The sequence below is a fragment of the Glycine max genome, chromosome 3, assembly GCF_000004515.6.
Source record: "Glycine max cultivar Williams 82 chromosome 3, Glycine_max_v4.0, whole genome shotgun sequence".
NCBI classification, from domain to species: Eukaryota; Viridiplantae; Streptophyta; class Magnoliopsida; order Fabales; family Fabaceae; genus Glycine; species Glycine max.
The window spans coordinates 45872430-45889097 of NC_016090.4; the positions used below are offsets into that span (position 1 = coordinate 45872430).

The window sequence follows — 16668 nt, forward strand, 5'->3', positions numbered from 1 at the left end:
CACAACCCTCGAGATAAGTATAATTTCCATTGAAGCATAAATTATTGCCCAGTTCATCACTAATGACAACCAAAATTAACCTTAGGGACTGAATAATGGAGTCACTTATATAGTTGCTGATGAAATGAATCAAATCACTGAACAGGCATAGCATTACAATGCTGAATTTGTTTTCAAGTTGGCTATTTTCATCATCCAACTAACAAGCAACACCAAAAATGCTTTATAATGACCAGACAAACTAATTAAATTCTAATTCTTAAGTAAAGTATTCAAACTGCAATTTTCACATATTGAAAGGGCAGTAGATCCCTCGCAGTGATGATTTCACCTAAGTAAACTACGGCATCAACGATATGTCCATCAACACATATAATTCAAGTTAATGTGCACATTCTTGCCTGTCCATGATCAAATGAATTAGCAGTATCATTTGCATAATACATAAGGAAGATATTTTGTTTGTCACACAACATGTAAACTCACCAAGAATGAATTGGCAAGTCTTATATGGCTGAGAAGACTGGCCTAATGACAATATAACTGCCTCAGAAGCTCCTGGATTGATATGCATCTGAAAATAAATGCATAACAAAGAATAAGAACATGAGGACATATGTATTTGCATTCCTATGAGTAATACTTCAAATGAAATGCTAGCAGAAACTCTATCCCTTCACTACACCCACATGAATTTGAAGTAGAAAGTGTTAAAGAAAATATCACCTCAAGACAATAATGGGACTATGGCATTTCCCAACTCATTTAAGATTCATCTTATGATACGAATCAATAGGTAGCTGAATTTTATCAAATTGTAAGATTCGAATTGTGAATCATAAGATTCTGATAGATACATTCAGAGCTTCTGAAATTTTTTCTTCTAAAAAATGAAATAGATTTCAGAACTCAGAAGTAGTAATACACTTGCATTGTTCTTGAGCTTAATAACTGCATCTTTTCCAATGATTTTCTTACAAGAGAGGAAAAAGGTAAGTATACTACCATAAGGGAGTTATAAGGTTGGTTTGGTGGTAAAGGGAGAAGGGAGGGGGAAGAGGTCATGGGTTTGAATCCCCCCACTAACAAATAACTAACAACTAACAATTGCCGATAAAAAAAAAAAAAAGTATGCTAGCATACAGTCATTTTTCAGAAGTGTGATTGTGATCATATCATACTACTTTAACCTTCATCCCTAATTCCTAAACATAAAAAACATATTTGAATAATAATGTCTTTGATTATATGCCGGCAAGAAGAAGCCAGAATTTGAGCATTTGGATTCTGAATCCGACTTTACATCTACTTAAAATAAGTTTTGTATTCTTACCTCTACTTCAAAAGGAAAGAGAAACAGTAAGAGAAAAAAAGAGTGATTGGAACCTGAATGGAAGTGCAAGCATGCTCGATGGCTCGCATAGTAGACTGAAGTTCAGTGAAATCTGTAGTCGGTGCCGTAAACCCTTGCATCTTGGCGAGACAAGAGAATAGGGAAAAGGAATTGAAAAGAGTTGATGAGGATTTGGAGTAATGAGTTTTATTTGTTGTTGTATTTTGTTATAAGCATTGATTAATGGATAAATCAGCGCGGAATCGTGGATGGCGACGACAACCTTGGGAACTGAATCAATGAGAAAATGAGATAATAAGAAAGAAGAGGAATATTCAATCCATTCCTGAGTGAGAGAGTGTTGTGTCTAGGCGGCTATTTCTACTACACCAAACCAGTGAGTCTCCTTCTGTCAGCCCAAGCTCCGCAGCGCTACTCAAAGAGTTTCTTTTTTTCTCCTGCTGCTGCTATTGTTGTTAGTATTCTAACATTATTTTATAAAACTAAAATTTATAATAAATTCATACTTGATTTTGATTAAAATTCATCATAAATAGTTAAATGCATATTTTTAAATATATAAATTACTTAATAATTTATTCTATGATATAATATTATTTTTAACTAATTAATCATTTATTTTAAAAATATTAACGATTTACGGACCATTCTCACACATCAATCACAAATGCAAAAAAAGTGTAGGAGTAGTCTTGGTATTTTTAAAAAATGATGGGCACCAGCAATAATGTTGGGTGCACCTAGCAACACCCGTATAAAAATGTTCAACCATACAAAAAGAATTTCCTCAAATTCGTGTTAAAAGAGTGTATTTCATCAAACTATATTTTATATATTTTCAATTGATATTTTTTTAGGTTTAATTAGTAGTTTAATTTCTAAATTTGGAAGTATGTTTTTTTAATTCCTAAAATTTATTTATTTTTCTAATTCTTGACCTTCTAATAAATTATTTTTTTAGTCTTTAACATAATAAATTAGTACTTTAGGATGATTTTTTAGCACTTTGTGACAATTTTAAAATATAAATTCAAGCAACTACAAAATAAATTAATATATAATGACTAAAAATTGTCAGAAAGTATTAATTTATTATAGTAAAGACTAAAAATAATAATTTGTCAAAATTCAAGAAAAAAACAACTTTAAATTTTAAAGATTAAAAAACACACCTCAAATTTAGATACTAAAGAAATAATTAAATATTATTTAAAATTAATTTTGATATTAAAGACTAATTTTTATTCTTATTTTAAAAGTTATTGAAACCAGCTTGACAAAAAAATGGATTGATTTTTCAAATTAAATCATAATATTGGTTCATTTTGAATTTGTATTTTAAAACTATGTTAAAAACTATCGCAAAGTGTCAAATTACTATATCAAAGACTAAAAAAATAATTTGTCACATATACATTTTACTGATCCGAATTGTTGTTAATCATATTTTCTACCCCCAAAGTCACATAATATATCTTTGGAGAGTAACGAGGAATTTAAGTGTAACAATGGTACAAAATCTTAACCCCATAAAAGGTCAAAAAAATCGCAGCATCATCACAAATTCTTCACATAAAGCCACTATGGAAGTCAGATTTTTTTCGCTTCCCAAAACCCATCTCCCACTCGAAGTCCATCCATCTAGCATTCGGAATCATATACAACCTTCTTTGCCGTCAAAAAGGACAAGCACATAGTGATGACAGCATCCTCAACAGAAAAAAACAATGACTATGGACATTATCTGTCCTCTACTCCAAACAGAAAGCTACAATTAACCAAAGACTGGTAGGAAAACTGAAACAAAACAAAAGAGTTCGTGGACAATTCTTGCATTTTATAAATCCCCTATAGTTGTTAATTAATCAGACAAATTAAGCTGTCTGTACACATCAAGCTTGCAAAATGTTTTGTACAATCGTTCAAATGAATGTTCAGAAATAGCATCCATATTAACAAGGGTGGTAGCCAAGTCCCTAGCATCATTTAGACACCCCCCAAAACCAATCCCTTCAATCAAAAAAGTGTAAGTAGTTTCATTTGGCCGACACCCTTTGTCCACCATCGCAGCCAACACCTCAATGGCATCACTAACTCTACTCACTTTGCACAACCCAAGAAGAACAATGTTGTAACTAACAACACTTGGCTTACACTCACTACTCTCCATCTCCATGTCCACCAACAACTCAATGGCCTCATCCACCATCCCATCTCTGCACAAACAAGATATAAGCGAATTATACGTAATCCCATCAGGATCAACACCCTTGTCCAACATCTCCAAAATCATTCCTAATGCTCTAACTTTATGCCCAGTACTCCATAGAGCACTGAACATTGAGTTGTAGGAACTAGCATTCGGTGAACACCCCACTTCACCCAACTTTTCAAAAATGCTCAAAGCCTCATCAGCTCTTTTTTGCTTACATAAACAAGCCAATATGGTGTTATAGTTCACAATATCCGGCACGCACCCGTCGGAGATCATGACATCCAATACCTCAATAGCCAAATCCACTCTACCCTCTTTGCACAAAGCAGCAATCAAAGGGTCATAGCAATAACCATCAGGTTTTAACCCTTTTTTCTTCATATCCTTTAACAAACCCACCCCTTCCTCAACCTTCCCATCGCGACAGACCGAACTAATCAAAACACTGTACGTCACAACGTTAGCCTCACAACCTCTTGCAACCATATCAGACATCAATTCGTAACCAGCCTCCCATTTGCCCTGATTCAAAAGACCTCGCAAGAGAATGTTATAAGTTATGACATCCGGGGCATAGCCCTTGCTACTTATGCTGCTAATAATCTGAAACGCACGATCCACGTAACCTTCTCTGCACATACCCCTTATGATGGAGTTGTAAGTGAACATATCAGGTTGAAGATTAATTTCCAACATCTCATCCAAGAGCTTCATTGCTTCATCAATCCCACCCTGCAAAAGAGTTGCTTCTATTAAAATAGTGTAAGTAACGACGGTGGGCTTGCAGTTTTCTTTCAGCAACTGGTTCTTGAATTCAAGAGCTGAATCGAGCATTCCCCTGGAACAAAGGGAACCAATGAGAATGTTGTAGGTGACGATGTCGGGTGAAAAGCCTTTGTTTTTCATTCTGTCGAGCACTTGGTATGCAGAATCGATTCGGTTGGCTCTGCAGAAGCCGGTGATGATGGCGTTGTAGGCGATGAGGTCGGGGTGGCCGTGGTTTTCGAGGATGTGCATGACCTGAATGGCTTTGTCTATGGTTTTGGAAGTGAAGAGCCCGTGGATGAGTTTGGTGCACAAAACGACGTCGGGTTTGTGGCCCTTGTTGACGAGGTGGCGGAGGAAGTAGAGGGACTCGTTGAAGTTGCCGGCTTTGCAGGATCGGGAGAGGGATTTGAGGAGATGGGTGTCTTTGAAATCGAGGGTATGGGTTTGGGGCTTGGAAACGGAAGAGAGAGTGCGGTTGATGTTGGTGGTTTCATTGAGAATTGGGAGTGTACGGGAATTAGAATGGGAATTGGTGCGGTTGGGGTGGGGGTTGAACAGGGGGAGGAAATCGGTGGAAACTGTTGTTGTCATTGATATTGATGTTGTGGCTTCATGGAAGTGAAGGTGGTATGAGAGGAGGAAGAAGATGAAAAAGGTGAAGAGCGTGTGAATGTGATTCCACAGTCAGGTCATAGAGATTGTTTGTGGATGAGGCTCATTGCATAGCATACACCAAGAAGGCCAAAAATTACAATATCATTTCGGATACACTATTTTAAACACGTCTTTTTATCACTCATTAAAAAATTATTAACAAATTAATAAAACTGTTTTTACGTTTTTAATAAATTTTAACTCAGTTGATTGGACGGTATACATCTAAGTATGATAAATCTCTCAATAATATCTTTCATTCGTATGAATAAAAAATATATATCATTATTAATATTGTTATAAGAACTTTTGATACATGTGTTATTAATATTTTAAAAAATATCATGTTCAATTTTTGCCTTTTTACATTTTAATATTATTTTTTATGGGCTTTAAAATAAAATATTTTTTTGTCTAAATTGTATCTTTTACTTAAAATAATTATATTTAAATCGGATAAGATCATTATGAGAAAATAAAGTAATTAGTTAATTTTTATTGTGTAAGTTTAATATATATTTAATAGGTAATATAATTTTATAAATTATAATATATTCATTGATTTATTATGCTATTTTTAAAAAAAGTAATGAAAATGAACATTAATTAATTTTAAAATTATATTTTATATAATATTTTTATCAATATTGATTAAATTTTCTAAATCTCGAGTTGAATTAACTTTTTTATTTCATCATTTAATCAAGATAGTTCTGAAATCAAACTGAATCCAAAACTATTTTGGATTGGATTTTTTATATTTGAGAAGCATTAAATAAACCTTAAAATAAAAAAATAAATAACAACATAAAATAAAATAAAATATATAATAACTTAACTCGTAAGTTATATGTCAAGAAAATCGGTTCAACCTAATAGTTAAGGGTTTTTTTATTTTCACTAGTGAAAGAAATTAGATAGCTTGTATAAGATTCTAAAACTTAATCTCATTATTGTGGTTATATAACTCAAACAAAAAAGTCATAACTAACAAACCATAGGTCAAATTAATATCAGGTTTGGTTTCCTTAAGTAAAGTAATAGATTTGAACCTTGTAGATGAAAAAAAAATGTGATTGAAAAAAAAATTCTCATTAAACAAGTCCACCGACAAATATTAATCATTAGCAAAACTTATAGATATTCCACATTAATATTAGGGTAACCAAAAGGTAAAAAGCCATAAGTTAAATACTATAGTAATAGTAAAAGTAAGTAATTAATATAGTTAAACTTACACATTTTATTAAAAATATAACTTTTTTGTAGGATTAAAAATATAACATTGTTCTTTAGCATGTTGAGTTTAAAATTTTTGTCTTTATCTTTTCAAAACTAAAATCTAAATTCATCTTATTTTTTGCGAGATGGTTGAAACAAGAGTTAAACTTGCCCTTATATGACCTTGTTTTTATGTCTAAACTAAATTATTCATCAAATAACAAACTTTGATACTACAAATTGAAGGACTTATCTTATGGTAACACCCATGAAAATGAGTTAAAAGGTTGATTTGACTTCTTTAAAGAATGATGACAACAACATACTAATAATGGAAATATATTTTCACTTTCACTCTCCATGCAACAAAATGAGAAATGATTATTTGAGTCTGACATTTAATCTAATAAAGGCCCAGTACCTTGAAACCGATTCAACTTAATTCACCATATATGTAGCTTTAATCATCATTTTGTCTTTACATTTCAATAATCGAGATTTGCCTTGCAAATTAAAGGTCAAGATATTGACCTATATGACGGGTGATTAACACTTTCTTACTTATGTGTAAATTCCTCATCATATTTCATCCGATAACAATTTTGACATAACATAAATAATCCCTCTACGTCTAAATTAACACATAGATTGTCAATGGATCTCACAAACATATCCCCACTCCATTGCTTAACTCTCACTCTCTTCATGCAAATAGCAACAATGAGCACCTTTTAAAGTACGACGATCTCTCGATCTCTCTAGTGTTGAAACTAATTGAATAATTACTTACTTGAGCATCCTAATCATAAATGTCTACCACCATAGCCAACCCACCTCTAATCACACTATCAAAGCATCTATAGATTGTTTAGAGATCTTACTTAACATATGTACACAAACATGATATGACTACATAAAGACAACAAATGTCATTAAATTTTATACATAATGATAATGAGTCAAGATGCGATAAAATAACAACAACCTAACATAACATATCATTATTGTAAGATAAAAAATATCATTAAAAGTGAAAAAAGTTTATATTTTTAATTAGGTCAAGAGAAAGACAACAAGTGGGGAAGGTGTGAAGAGTTTTTGTAACACAAACCATTCTAAAAGACAATATATCTTTATAATAACAATTTTAAAAACCATACTAGTAATTATTATTTTATATATATTTAAGATGAAATTAAACTCATCGGAAAAAAATACTAAGCCTAATATGTAAAGTAAAGTTGACTTTTGAAATAATAATTTAAAAACTCATATCAATAATTATTTTTAATTAATTAACCGCGTAAAATATTATTACATAATTATTAAACTCCCTGTAATTTTTAATACTACTATTTAGTAACAATAATGGAACCATGAATATGTACCAAAAAAACCAAATGGTGACGTACCAAAAAAGTAATGGAACCATGGATCGGAACTTGGGAGTGGTGTTGACTGTATACGTAGGATGGTACATGCGATGACTGATGATTGCACTCAAAAAACCGTATTTCCGGTAAGCAGACCACGTGTCAGCCTGCCAAATTCACATTTTCTGCTCTTTTTTGTTCATTGTTTCCAAAGAAAAATAAAAAATACAAAAACAACACGTCTCTCTTTAATTTTTTTTTCCAGTATCTGCACACATATTTGTTTTCTCTCTCCCTCCAAATTCGCGTGGATCTCTACAGAATTTATTTCCCAAGCGCATTCATTTTTCTTTTATCCAGATCGCCGCACGATTCCATTTTCTCAATCAGCATCGGTGATTGATCCTAATCTCCCAACAGTTGAAGAAAGATCTAGGGTTCCTCCTGCTGAATCCACAGCTGTCTCAAGCGCATTTCTTCCATTCCGATATAGAATCTAATTCACGCACGCGGTTTCGATTCAAATTCAGCTCGCTCCAGCAGGTTTCGTTACGTGAATGAGAAGAGATACGGTTACGGCTTAAAATGAGCATGGAGGTCATTAGCGATACGGCGTCGTTGGAGGTCGATTTGTTGCAGCTCCCTGAGGTGTCCTCTCTCGCACTCAAATCTAACCTAACTTTCGTCGAGACGCTCTTCGAGCAGTGGCTTTCGCTTCCCGAAAGCAACCGATTGGTACGCTTCATTTCACCTTCCTCAATTTTAGAATCAACGTATTGCTACATTGTTCGTTTCAAGATTCTTATTGTCTACTATATCTATTCTTAGCAACTTTCGCTGTCCGATAATAAATTATTAATCGTTTCGATAATAATAGTCAAATCCGCAAGTTTTTATGAGAATGATGGATTATTAATTATTACTTATGTTAATTAAAGATAGCCGTTGGTGTTGGATTCCATACACCTACCTCACGAGTATTATGACTTTTTCCTAGATTTACTCACCGTGTATTATAAGTGATTAATTTCAACTGTTATGTCTCAATCTCTTTCTTTAAGAGAAATCACCTTAGACCATTCTTCGAAGGACAACATTAAAATCATGCCTACTCGCACAAGCTATATAAATGAAGTCTCGGTGAATACTTAAAGTATATGAATGAAATATTTGTTATTAACTAATTTTTATTTTTGAGTTTCTTTACGTGGTTAAGTTTTCCCCCTTTAATCATTAAAGAATGTAATGCGTGCATTTATGATTTTATTCTTATGTCGCACTTGTTAATGTGTGTAGGTGACATCATTGGTAAATGAAGCAAAGTCGGGTGCTCCCTTGAATGTCCCCGGGAATTGCTCTAGTCCAAATGCTGCAAGCAATTCTTTGCCTTCCATGTTTCCTGCTGGCACTGCACCACCTCTTTCTCCAAGAAGTACATCTGGTTCCCCTCGCATAGTGAAACAGAGAGTTGGCCCATCTAACTTGGGTTCTCCTTTGAAGGTTGTCAGTGAGCCGGTTAAAGAAGTGATACCTCAGGTTAGGCACATCTGATATGTTATCTTAATATTTTGTGCATGATAGTAAAAGAAAAGTACTTTGAACTGAAAGGAGTGAAATGAGACTTACTTAAATACGCCATCACTATGCTCTAAGCCTTAATTCGTATGCGCCAAAATTTCACATTGCCATAAAAGTGTCTCTCTCTCTCTCTCTCTCACATTAACATCTATGCTGTTACCAAGTAGGACATATCCAATGCTCATCCAAATCGCTACGAACTTGCAACAAATCATTAGTAGTAATCCTATTATGTACAACCGACCAGTTTTCTTAAAATCTTTAGTTGGTGATATTTTTCTTTTGTTCCTGGTCTGCTAACTATGAGTGCATTTGTTCTTTATTTTTTTCCTTCTTATTTGGTTCTCACCCTCTCGCACCCCTTTTCATGCTATGTCCATGCTCATAACATAGATACTTGCGTGTTTGCAGTTCTACTTTCAATTTGGGCGTCCTCCTCCAAATGATCTGAAAGAAAAATGCCTGATTAGAATTGACCATTTATTCCATGATCACATGGATGGGCTGCAGATACATGGTGAGATATTGGGCATATAAGGGCAATAGAGTCTGAAAGGCCAATTGGCGATTGGGAGAAATATGAAATATGATTTCCAATTAGTGGCACATTCTACCTCTTCATTTTGAGAAAAAAAAATAGTTGAATGTTTCCATAAGTCAAAAAGTGATTATCTATCTAAAAATTACTTTGTAATAAAACGAAGAGTTGTGGTGATAGCTTAATTCTGGTAAACTTGTTTCTTTGGTTGTCAGAATTCAAGTCAGTTACTAAGGAAGTATGCAAGCTGCCATCTTTTTTTTCCACATCTCTTTTCAGAAAGATCGATAATGGAACTGGAGTTGTGACAAGGTGTGTACTTTATTACTATTTTTTTTTAAAACAAAGTTTTTATATGTTTTTGTGTTGTGGATAGTGGTTCTTGGATTTAGCTGTTTGGATATCTAAAAAGTTTTTATTTAGATTCCATGACATTGAGTAAAGCTGGAGCATAATAACTATTGTGAGTAAATTCAGAAAGGAAAGAGGTTTTAAGAATACGTAACACCTGTATTCCTGACTATTGTGCTATTTATTTTTGAAAATCAATTTCTTTATTTCACTGGCTATTCAAACTAGGAGTCAAACTTACATTGTCCACTCCACTCCCTTCCCGTGTGTTCTTTTTTCCCTCCCAATTTGTCTTTGTACAATTAGATTTTTCTTTTAAGGATTTAGCCAGTATATTGTTTGTTATATTAGGTTACTCAGTGAATTCTTCATGATACAAAACCTTAACCCTACAAGTTTCTCAAAGTCTTACATATACCCTTATTCACATATTATCCTGCTGCTATAGTGTCTTAATGTTTAATTCTGTTTCCCAAATAACTTGTCTATTATAGGTAGAAGCATTCTTTAGTTCCCTTTAGATTGAGCAATTCTTTGACATATTGGAGCCATCTTGACCGAGTTGTCCTTAGTTCAATCTTAGATGTTTATAATGCATAATCTAAACAGATTTGATAGTGGTGGATTTATCATTAATTCATATTTCAAGCTCAAGGGTGGTGGGTTCACTGGGTTGTATCAGGTTTTACATGCTATATTAATGGCCTATTTAGTATTTACTTCCTTTGTTTTATTCAATTTATCTATATGCCACAAATGCCATAAACAATTTATCTATACCCCTATCCCTAATTTAATTGGGTTTTCAAATATCTCTTCCAACTAGTTTCTAGGATTTTAAGTTTAAATTAGCTGCAATCTATCATTGCAAAGTCAACAATGATGTTGAGAGTAATTGATCAGAGGAGTGACTGGGAAAGTTGTTAGAAATCAACCAAAAATAAAGCAATAAACAAAAGAGTATGGTTTCTTAGTCAAATTAGTAGTCATTTGATAAGTATGGGAGACATAAAAATTTATAGAAATCACTTAAATAAAAGATGATTAACTCTCCCCCCCCCCCCCCAAAAAAAAAAAAACAGACATGCACTTGGACATGTTGAAATTTTAAGGGTGTTTTATAACACTGGCTGAAATTCCATACTGAGCTTTTTTTTGTTGAAAAATTTGAGAACTGAATTTCTAGTAAGAATTGAATTTGGAGCTTTGGAAATGATCCTCATTTGACATCTTGAAAGTGTATTGAAGGAAATCCGGAAAGTATTGTCATTTAAAAAATGAATGATGATGTGTTGAAGAGGCTGCAGAGAATTATAACTTAGTCCATGAACTAAATGTTTATATCTTTTTTCCTCTAGAGAGCTTTATACTTCCCTGGTCTCAACAAACATGATGAACATATGTGTAATGCTGTTTGATTTAACTTTCTTTACTAAATTGATTTTTCAAACAGATCTGAACTGAAAAGTATGTCAGAATAGTTTTTAAGTTTTAGCTAGAAAAGAAAGAACACTAAATTTTCTTTCTCAATCTTCTATTGAATTATGAAGGTTCTCAATTCTTCCTACTAAGACATATAAAACAATATTTGATGCCTTACTTTCCAAGGTCAAAAGATGAAGGAACCAAACATTAAAAGGAGGAGGCAAGTTGGTGGAAGCAAGCATATGCCCCAATAATGGTTCCGTACATCGTTTGTCCGAGAGATTCTCTGTGGGTCTCTTGTTGTGCTTGGTGTTAAACCAGAAGTTACTGTTGCAGAGTGCTATTTCAGTTCAATCGGGCAAGCGTATGCCCCGATAATGGTTCCATACATCGTTTGCCCGAGAGATTCTCTGTGGGTCTCTTGTTGTGCTTGGTGTTAAACCAGAAGTTACTGTTGCAGAGTGCTATTTCAGTTCAATCAGGCAGTATGCTGATTGATTTCTAGCTTGAAAACCTTATGTATTATTAATAAAATGAACATGGTTTATTTAAGTTCCCTCGATGTAAGAATTATAACTTAATGGTCTTGTTCCCTGTAATTAGTATTTCCTAATACCTATGTTTAATTCCTTGATTTAATATTCCTTTAGGAAAACATTTATTGATTATTGGATCAATGGCAACATGTTGACAAAAGATATAGCAACTCAGATATACACAATTTTAAAGCAACCACAGCTCAAGTACCTTACTCAGGTATTTTGCTTCTATTTCTTTCATATTTCCTGCTTTTCATTTTATTTAATTTTCTTCGGCTACTCCAAAAATTTCTCAGTCAGGGCTGATGATATTATCCAAATATGTCATTTATTCAATTCCCATTTGATACTAGTATGATTTATTTTTTAGGGGCCATTTTTGTTGATTTTCTTGGCTTTGATATTATATTCCTATCCATCTTGTTGGTGAACTATATTATATATTATACTTCATGTCAGGATGATTTTAAACCTGTGCTATGTGAGCTTTTGGCAACTCATCCAGGGCTGGAGTTCCTGCAGAGCACACCTGAGTTTCAAGAGAGATATGGTTTGTCTTCCATCTTGGTTATAACCTTGCATTTAGGGGTATGGCTAGAATTTCAAATTTATTTGTTGATATCTATAGTAACATATTAGGTATAAACTGGTTTCTAAAAGAAACCCTTTTGGGGGTTATTGGAAGGCATGTACATGTTCTTCTATGCTGGAGCTGTTGTTTGTTGATGGTTCGTTATAAAGGATTAAGTTGAAACATGGAAAAGTTTTATAGTTATGTAGTTCTACTCTTGGCTGCTTATAATGTATACTACATATGAAATATCTCTATTGAAAAAGAGTCACACTTCATATATTTGAGTGTTGGGAAAATCAGTTAAAGGATTGTTTTGTCTTTTTGTGTGTGGTGCAATGTTCATAACTGTTTGTTTTTTCCAATGGCCCAGCTGAAACTGTCATATACAGAATATATTACTACATTAATAGATCAGGAAATGGCCGTCTTACCCTGAGGGAGCTTAAGCGTGGAAACATAATTGATGCAATGCTGCATGCTGATGAAGAAGAGGACATAAACAAGGTTTTGAGGTAGATATAATTGAAAATTTCATTTCAATTAACTTCAGAAAATGACCTTGGTTTCATTATTCAAACGAACTAAATATATTTGTATTATGATGCCTTAATCTTTTTTACCTTTCCTAAATATTATCTGCAGGTACTTCTCTTACGAGCATTTTTATGTTATATACTGCAAGTTTTGGGAGCTGGATACAGATCATGATTTCTTGATAGACAAAGAGAATCTCATCAGATATGGTAACCATGCGCTTACCTATCGAATTGTTGATAGAATATTTTCTCAGGTTGGTGTGGATTACTATATCATGTGTTGCTTCTGTCTTAAGATTTGACTTCAGCTGTCTAGGGCCACAGACAACCCAAATCCCTACCCCTCCCTCCAAATACACATGCACTGTCCTTTCACTTATGTTTATATGAATTACCAGAGCATTTGTTGAAGATGCAGATTTTGATTCACTTTAATATTATCTCAGGTTCCTAGAAGGTTTACCAGTAAGGTTGAGGGAAAGATGGGTTATGAAGATTTTGTTTACTTCATACTGTCAGAAGAGGATAAATCATCCGAGCCAAGTCTTGAGTATTGGTATTTTGTTTCCCATCCATTGTCCATTTTATTTGTTGCCCCTGCCACTTAGTAAGATGTCAATGGTTTAGTTGCTGTGCGGTTTCAGACACAAGGTTAATGCATTTTAGGCATGTATATGTTATATAGTGTGGTTTAGGTGTTTTTTTTCCCCTTAGAACTGTGTGTATGCATGCATACAAGTCCATGGTTCTGTCTCAGAAATTTGGGATGTAAGCTAAAAAATTTCTGTCACTGAAACTTCATCCAATTAAAGTGCAGAATAAAGCAGACTAGGGTGGCAGTGCCTATGAAACAATTTTCATTTTTTATATTAAAAAACAATTTCATTTTTATTTTATTTTATAAAGCAATTTTCAAAGTGCCTATGCAATTGTTTTTCTTAAAGTTTTCCACCTTTGTTTTTTTCACTTCCCTTTATTTTCCACCTTGCCTCCTAAGTACACTCTTAGGCGAACATTGGAAGTTTGACCTTTGTGGTTGACTCTTGTTAGCTATTTGTGATTTGATGTGTCATGATTAGGTTCAAGTGCATTGATTTGGATGGAAATGGAGTTCTGACACGGAATGAACTGCAATTTTTTTATGAGGAGCAATTGCATCGAATGGAGTGCATGGCCCAAGAACCTGTGCTTTTTGAGGATATACTGTGCCAGATTATTGACATGATTGGACCTGAGGTTTGTCTTTCAATTTTTTTTTTCTACTGATTGTTTGCCCTTGTATTATGTTGATGAGAAGTCACATTAGCTGGAATATGATATTCTAATCTAGTCAGTAGTTTAAAATTTTATGTTCTGCCGATATACCGAATTTCCATATTTTGGCTCCTCCTTTTCTTGTCCTTTTTCCATCCTTTTGGTTGATATTATGTCATTACTTATCCTTTATCTGAGATATTTATTTCTTAATTTTAAATTCAAATTCTTCACTCTGCAGGAAGAGAGCTATATAACTCTGCGTGACCTGAAAGGTGGTAAACTCTCAGGAAGTGTTTTCAATATCCTGTTCAATCTGAATAAGTTCATGGCCTTTGAAACTCGTGACCCATTTTTGATTCGTCAGGTGCATGAATATTTGATAAAAGTGTTATTGTGCTGTTGAGTCAGTATGATTGACTATTGTTGGTAAGTTTTGACTGCCTTGGTATATGTCTTGTGTGAACAGGAACGTGAGAATCCTACATTGACAGAGTGGGATCGCTTTGCTCATAGAGAATATATTAGGCTTTCTATGGAAGAAGATGTAGAGGATGCCTCTAACGGTAGTGCAGAAGTTTGGGATGAATCACTAGAGGCTCCCTTCTGACGTCATTTATGTAAGTTGAAATATGTGGTATATAATCCAATTTTACTTTGCATTTATAATTCAGAAATAGAGGCTTTTTCAAATTCAGGTTGGGCTTAATAAGTGGATCAAGCTTGCATGCACTATGCAGCTTGCCTCGCGATCAATTGATTGCCTTGTTATCATTTGGGGGATTTACCGCCATGGACTATGGTGTTGTATATATATATATACATGCTCGTGTGTAAATAAGGAAGACTAGAAAGTATATCCATTGGAAGGAGCAAGAGCCTATATGATCTATCCATTCATTGTACTGAATACAAATAAGTCATTCATGTTGTTATCTCCACCTGCCCTGTTGCCCAGAACCCGTGCATTAATTGATATTAATGGACACAAACTGTGACTTTCTTCCTAGAAGCAGGCCAGTGGCCTGGCCCAAATTAGGCCATTCTGATTTTGGGCTGGACCTGGGCCAGTTCAAATCTTGTTTCCCCAGCCAATCCATTTTAGGGAGATTCTTTTCACACCACTTTTTTTTTTTTCTCTTTTTATGTCTCCCCTTATTCTGGAAATTAATTTCCAGTGTAAAGAAAAAGTGGGGTTGGAGAGAAATCCCCCTCCCTTTCTAAATAATTTTGGCAGCCCTTTTTCACTTCAGAAAGCTATGTAGTGCGTGTAAATTACAGTATCCTGTTATTTATGAAAACCATTGTTACTTTTAAGTTAATATGTTTTTAACATTACATACATTAATACAGTGTATGAAAAGATATTAACGCCCCAGATCGGATGGACTGGCCATTGTTCAGAGACACATGACTCAGGTTCAGCTTGGAACGCCAACTTTGCCCCATAAAGGGGGAAATTCCAAGCTTAGATATGGAATGCGTTTTGGATGGGGGGCAAGCAGCAACAGCGACATTCAGACATGCATGTACTGACATATATTGGGACCGTTATCATGGAAGTTTTGTCGCTGGACCAATGTCCATGTAAAGTGAGGACCTTTGCTAAGAGGTGATTAGCCAAGTTGAATTAAATTGACATCATTTTGAGACGCTTACCTTAAGTAGCGAGATTTTCTGATGGATTTTTTTTAGTAATTTGATTTTTTACTGATCGAGTCACTTTTGCCTCGAATCTGTCCAATAGTACATTCGTGATTTGTTTCGTCAATCTATGGCTCGGGCTGTTATTTCCTTTTTCTTTTTAGGCTAATTGAAGAATTTAATGAAAGTGTAATGCTACACATATAAAAGATTCATTATCTTTTCTGCGTTATTAGATTTGTCTGATGCGTGCTGAGTGAGTACTATACGGCCGTAGTACAATGGATTTGCTTTATCTAGTATTTAGAGGAAACTTTAGTTCATAGCTGTCAAGTTTACAGGGATATTGCATCCTAGTGGAGCTCATAAATTTTTTACTAAAAAGTCGTTTAAGTGAGTTAAATTAATCCAATATCATTTTTTTAATGAATTTTGTTAACTTAGCACTTATTATTTTCAAATGAATATGGAAAATTAACACATCAATGTTTAAATCTTCTTAAATTTGGAATACAGGATTTTAATTGTTATATTTTAATAATCGATTAAATAATTTTTTGGAGTGAAGTAATGCATTGCAATTTTATTTTTGTACTACCGTGCCATTTTGTTAAGTTATTTTACCACTTCATTCTATTGTTTTC

At 33.8% G+C, this 16668-nt stretch overlaps 3 protein-coding genes across 5 annotated transcripts in view; 1 reads left to right on the forward strand and 2 right to left on the reverse strand.

The window, feature by feature from the left end:
* LOC100804486 (exportin-4) overlaps nucleotides 1–1811 on the reverse strand; it is a 28772-nt gene extending 26961 nt beyond the window's left edge. For 2 of the 3 annotated variants that reach the window (XR_003266544.2, XR_003266545.2), the window contains exons 1-2: nucleotides 1387–1799; nucleotides 487–574 (exon numbers count right to left, since the gene is read on the reverse strand). Coding sequence is in view for 1 of the 3 variants with exons in the window: in XM_006577256.3 (XP_006577319.1) it covers nucleotides 487–574; nucleotides 1387–1473 (175 nt within the window). In the remaining 2 variants the exon portion in view is untranslated. Of the gene's footprint in view, nucleotides 1–486; nucleotides 575–1386 lie in introns of all 3 variants that reach the window. The other variant, XM_006577256.3, reaches the window with a different exon arrangement.
* Nucleotides 1812–3189: 1378 nt separating this feature from the next.
* LOC100806999 (pentatricopeptide repeat-containing protein At3g04760, chloroplastic) lies at nucleotides 3190–5069 on the reverse strand. Its single transcript, XM_003521725.5, has one exon. It carries the CDS (start codon nucleotides 4926–4928, stop codon nucleotides 3216–3218), a length of 1713 nt encoding a protein of 570 aa, XP_003521773.1. The 5' UTR covers nucleotides 4929–5069; the 3' UTR covers nucleotides 3190–3215.
* A 2644-nt stretch (nucleotides 5070–7713) lies between these two features.
* Nucleotides 7714–16228, forward strand: LOC100807531 (probable serine/threonine protein phosphatase 2A regulatory subunit B''delta). The gene is made up of 13 exons (XM_003521726.5): nucleotides 7714–8320; nucleotides 8882–9121; nucleotides 9575–9680; nucleotides 9917–10013; nucleotides 12128–12233; nucleotides 12476–12566; nucleotides 12961–13102; nucleotides 13233–13380; nucleotides 13573–13682; nucleotides 14206–14362; nucleotides 14622–14747; nucleotides 14850–15000; nucleotides 15734–16228. The coding sequence occupies exons 1-12, from the start codon at nucleotides 8171–8173 to the stop codon at nucleotides 14988–14990; spliced, it is 1614 nt and encodes a 537-aa protein (XP_003521774.1). The 5' UTR covers nucleotides 7714–8170; the 3' UTR covers nucleotides 14991–15000; nucleotides 15734–16228.
* The last annotated feature ends 440 nt before the right edge of the window (nucleotides 16229–16668 follow it).

Coding starts and splice junctions, on each gene's coding strand:
- LOC100807531 (XM_003521726.5), top strand. CDS start 8,171: ATGAGCATGGAGGTCATTAGCGATACGGCGTCGTTGGAGGTCGATTTG. Junction 8,321..8,881: donor TTCCCGAAAGCAACCGATTG/GTACGCTTCATT, acceptor TAATGTGTGTAG/GTGACATCATTGGTAAATGA. Junction 12,234..12,475: donor AGCTCAAGTACCTTACTCAG/GTATTTTGCTTC, acceptor ACTTCATGTCAG/GATGATTTTAAACCTGTGCT.
- LOC100806999 (XM_003521725.5), bottom strand. CDS start 4,928: ATGACAACAACAGTTTCCACCGATTTCCTCCCCCTGTTCAACCCCCAC.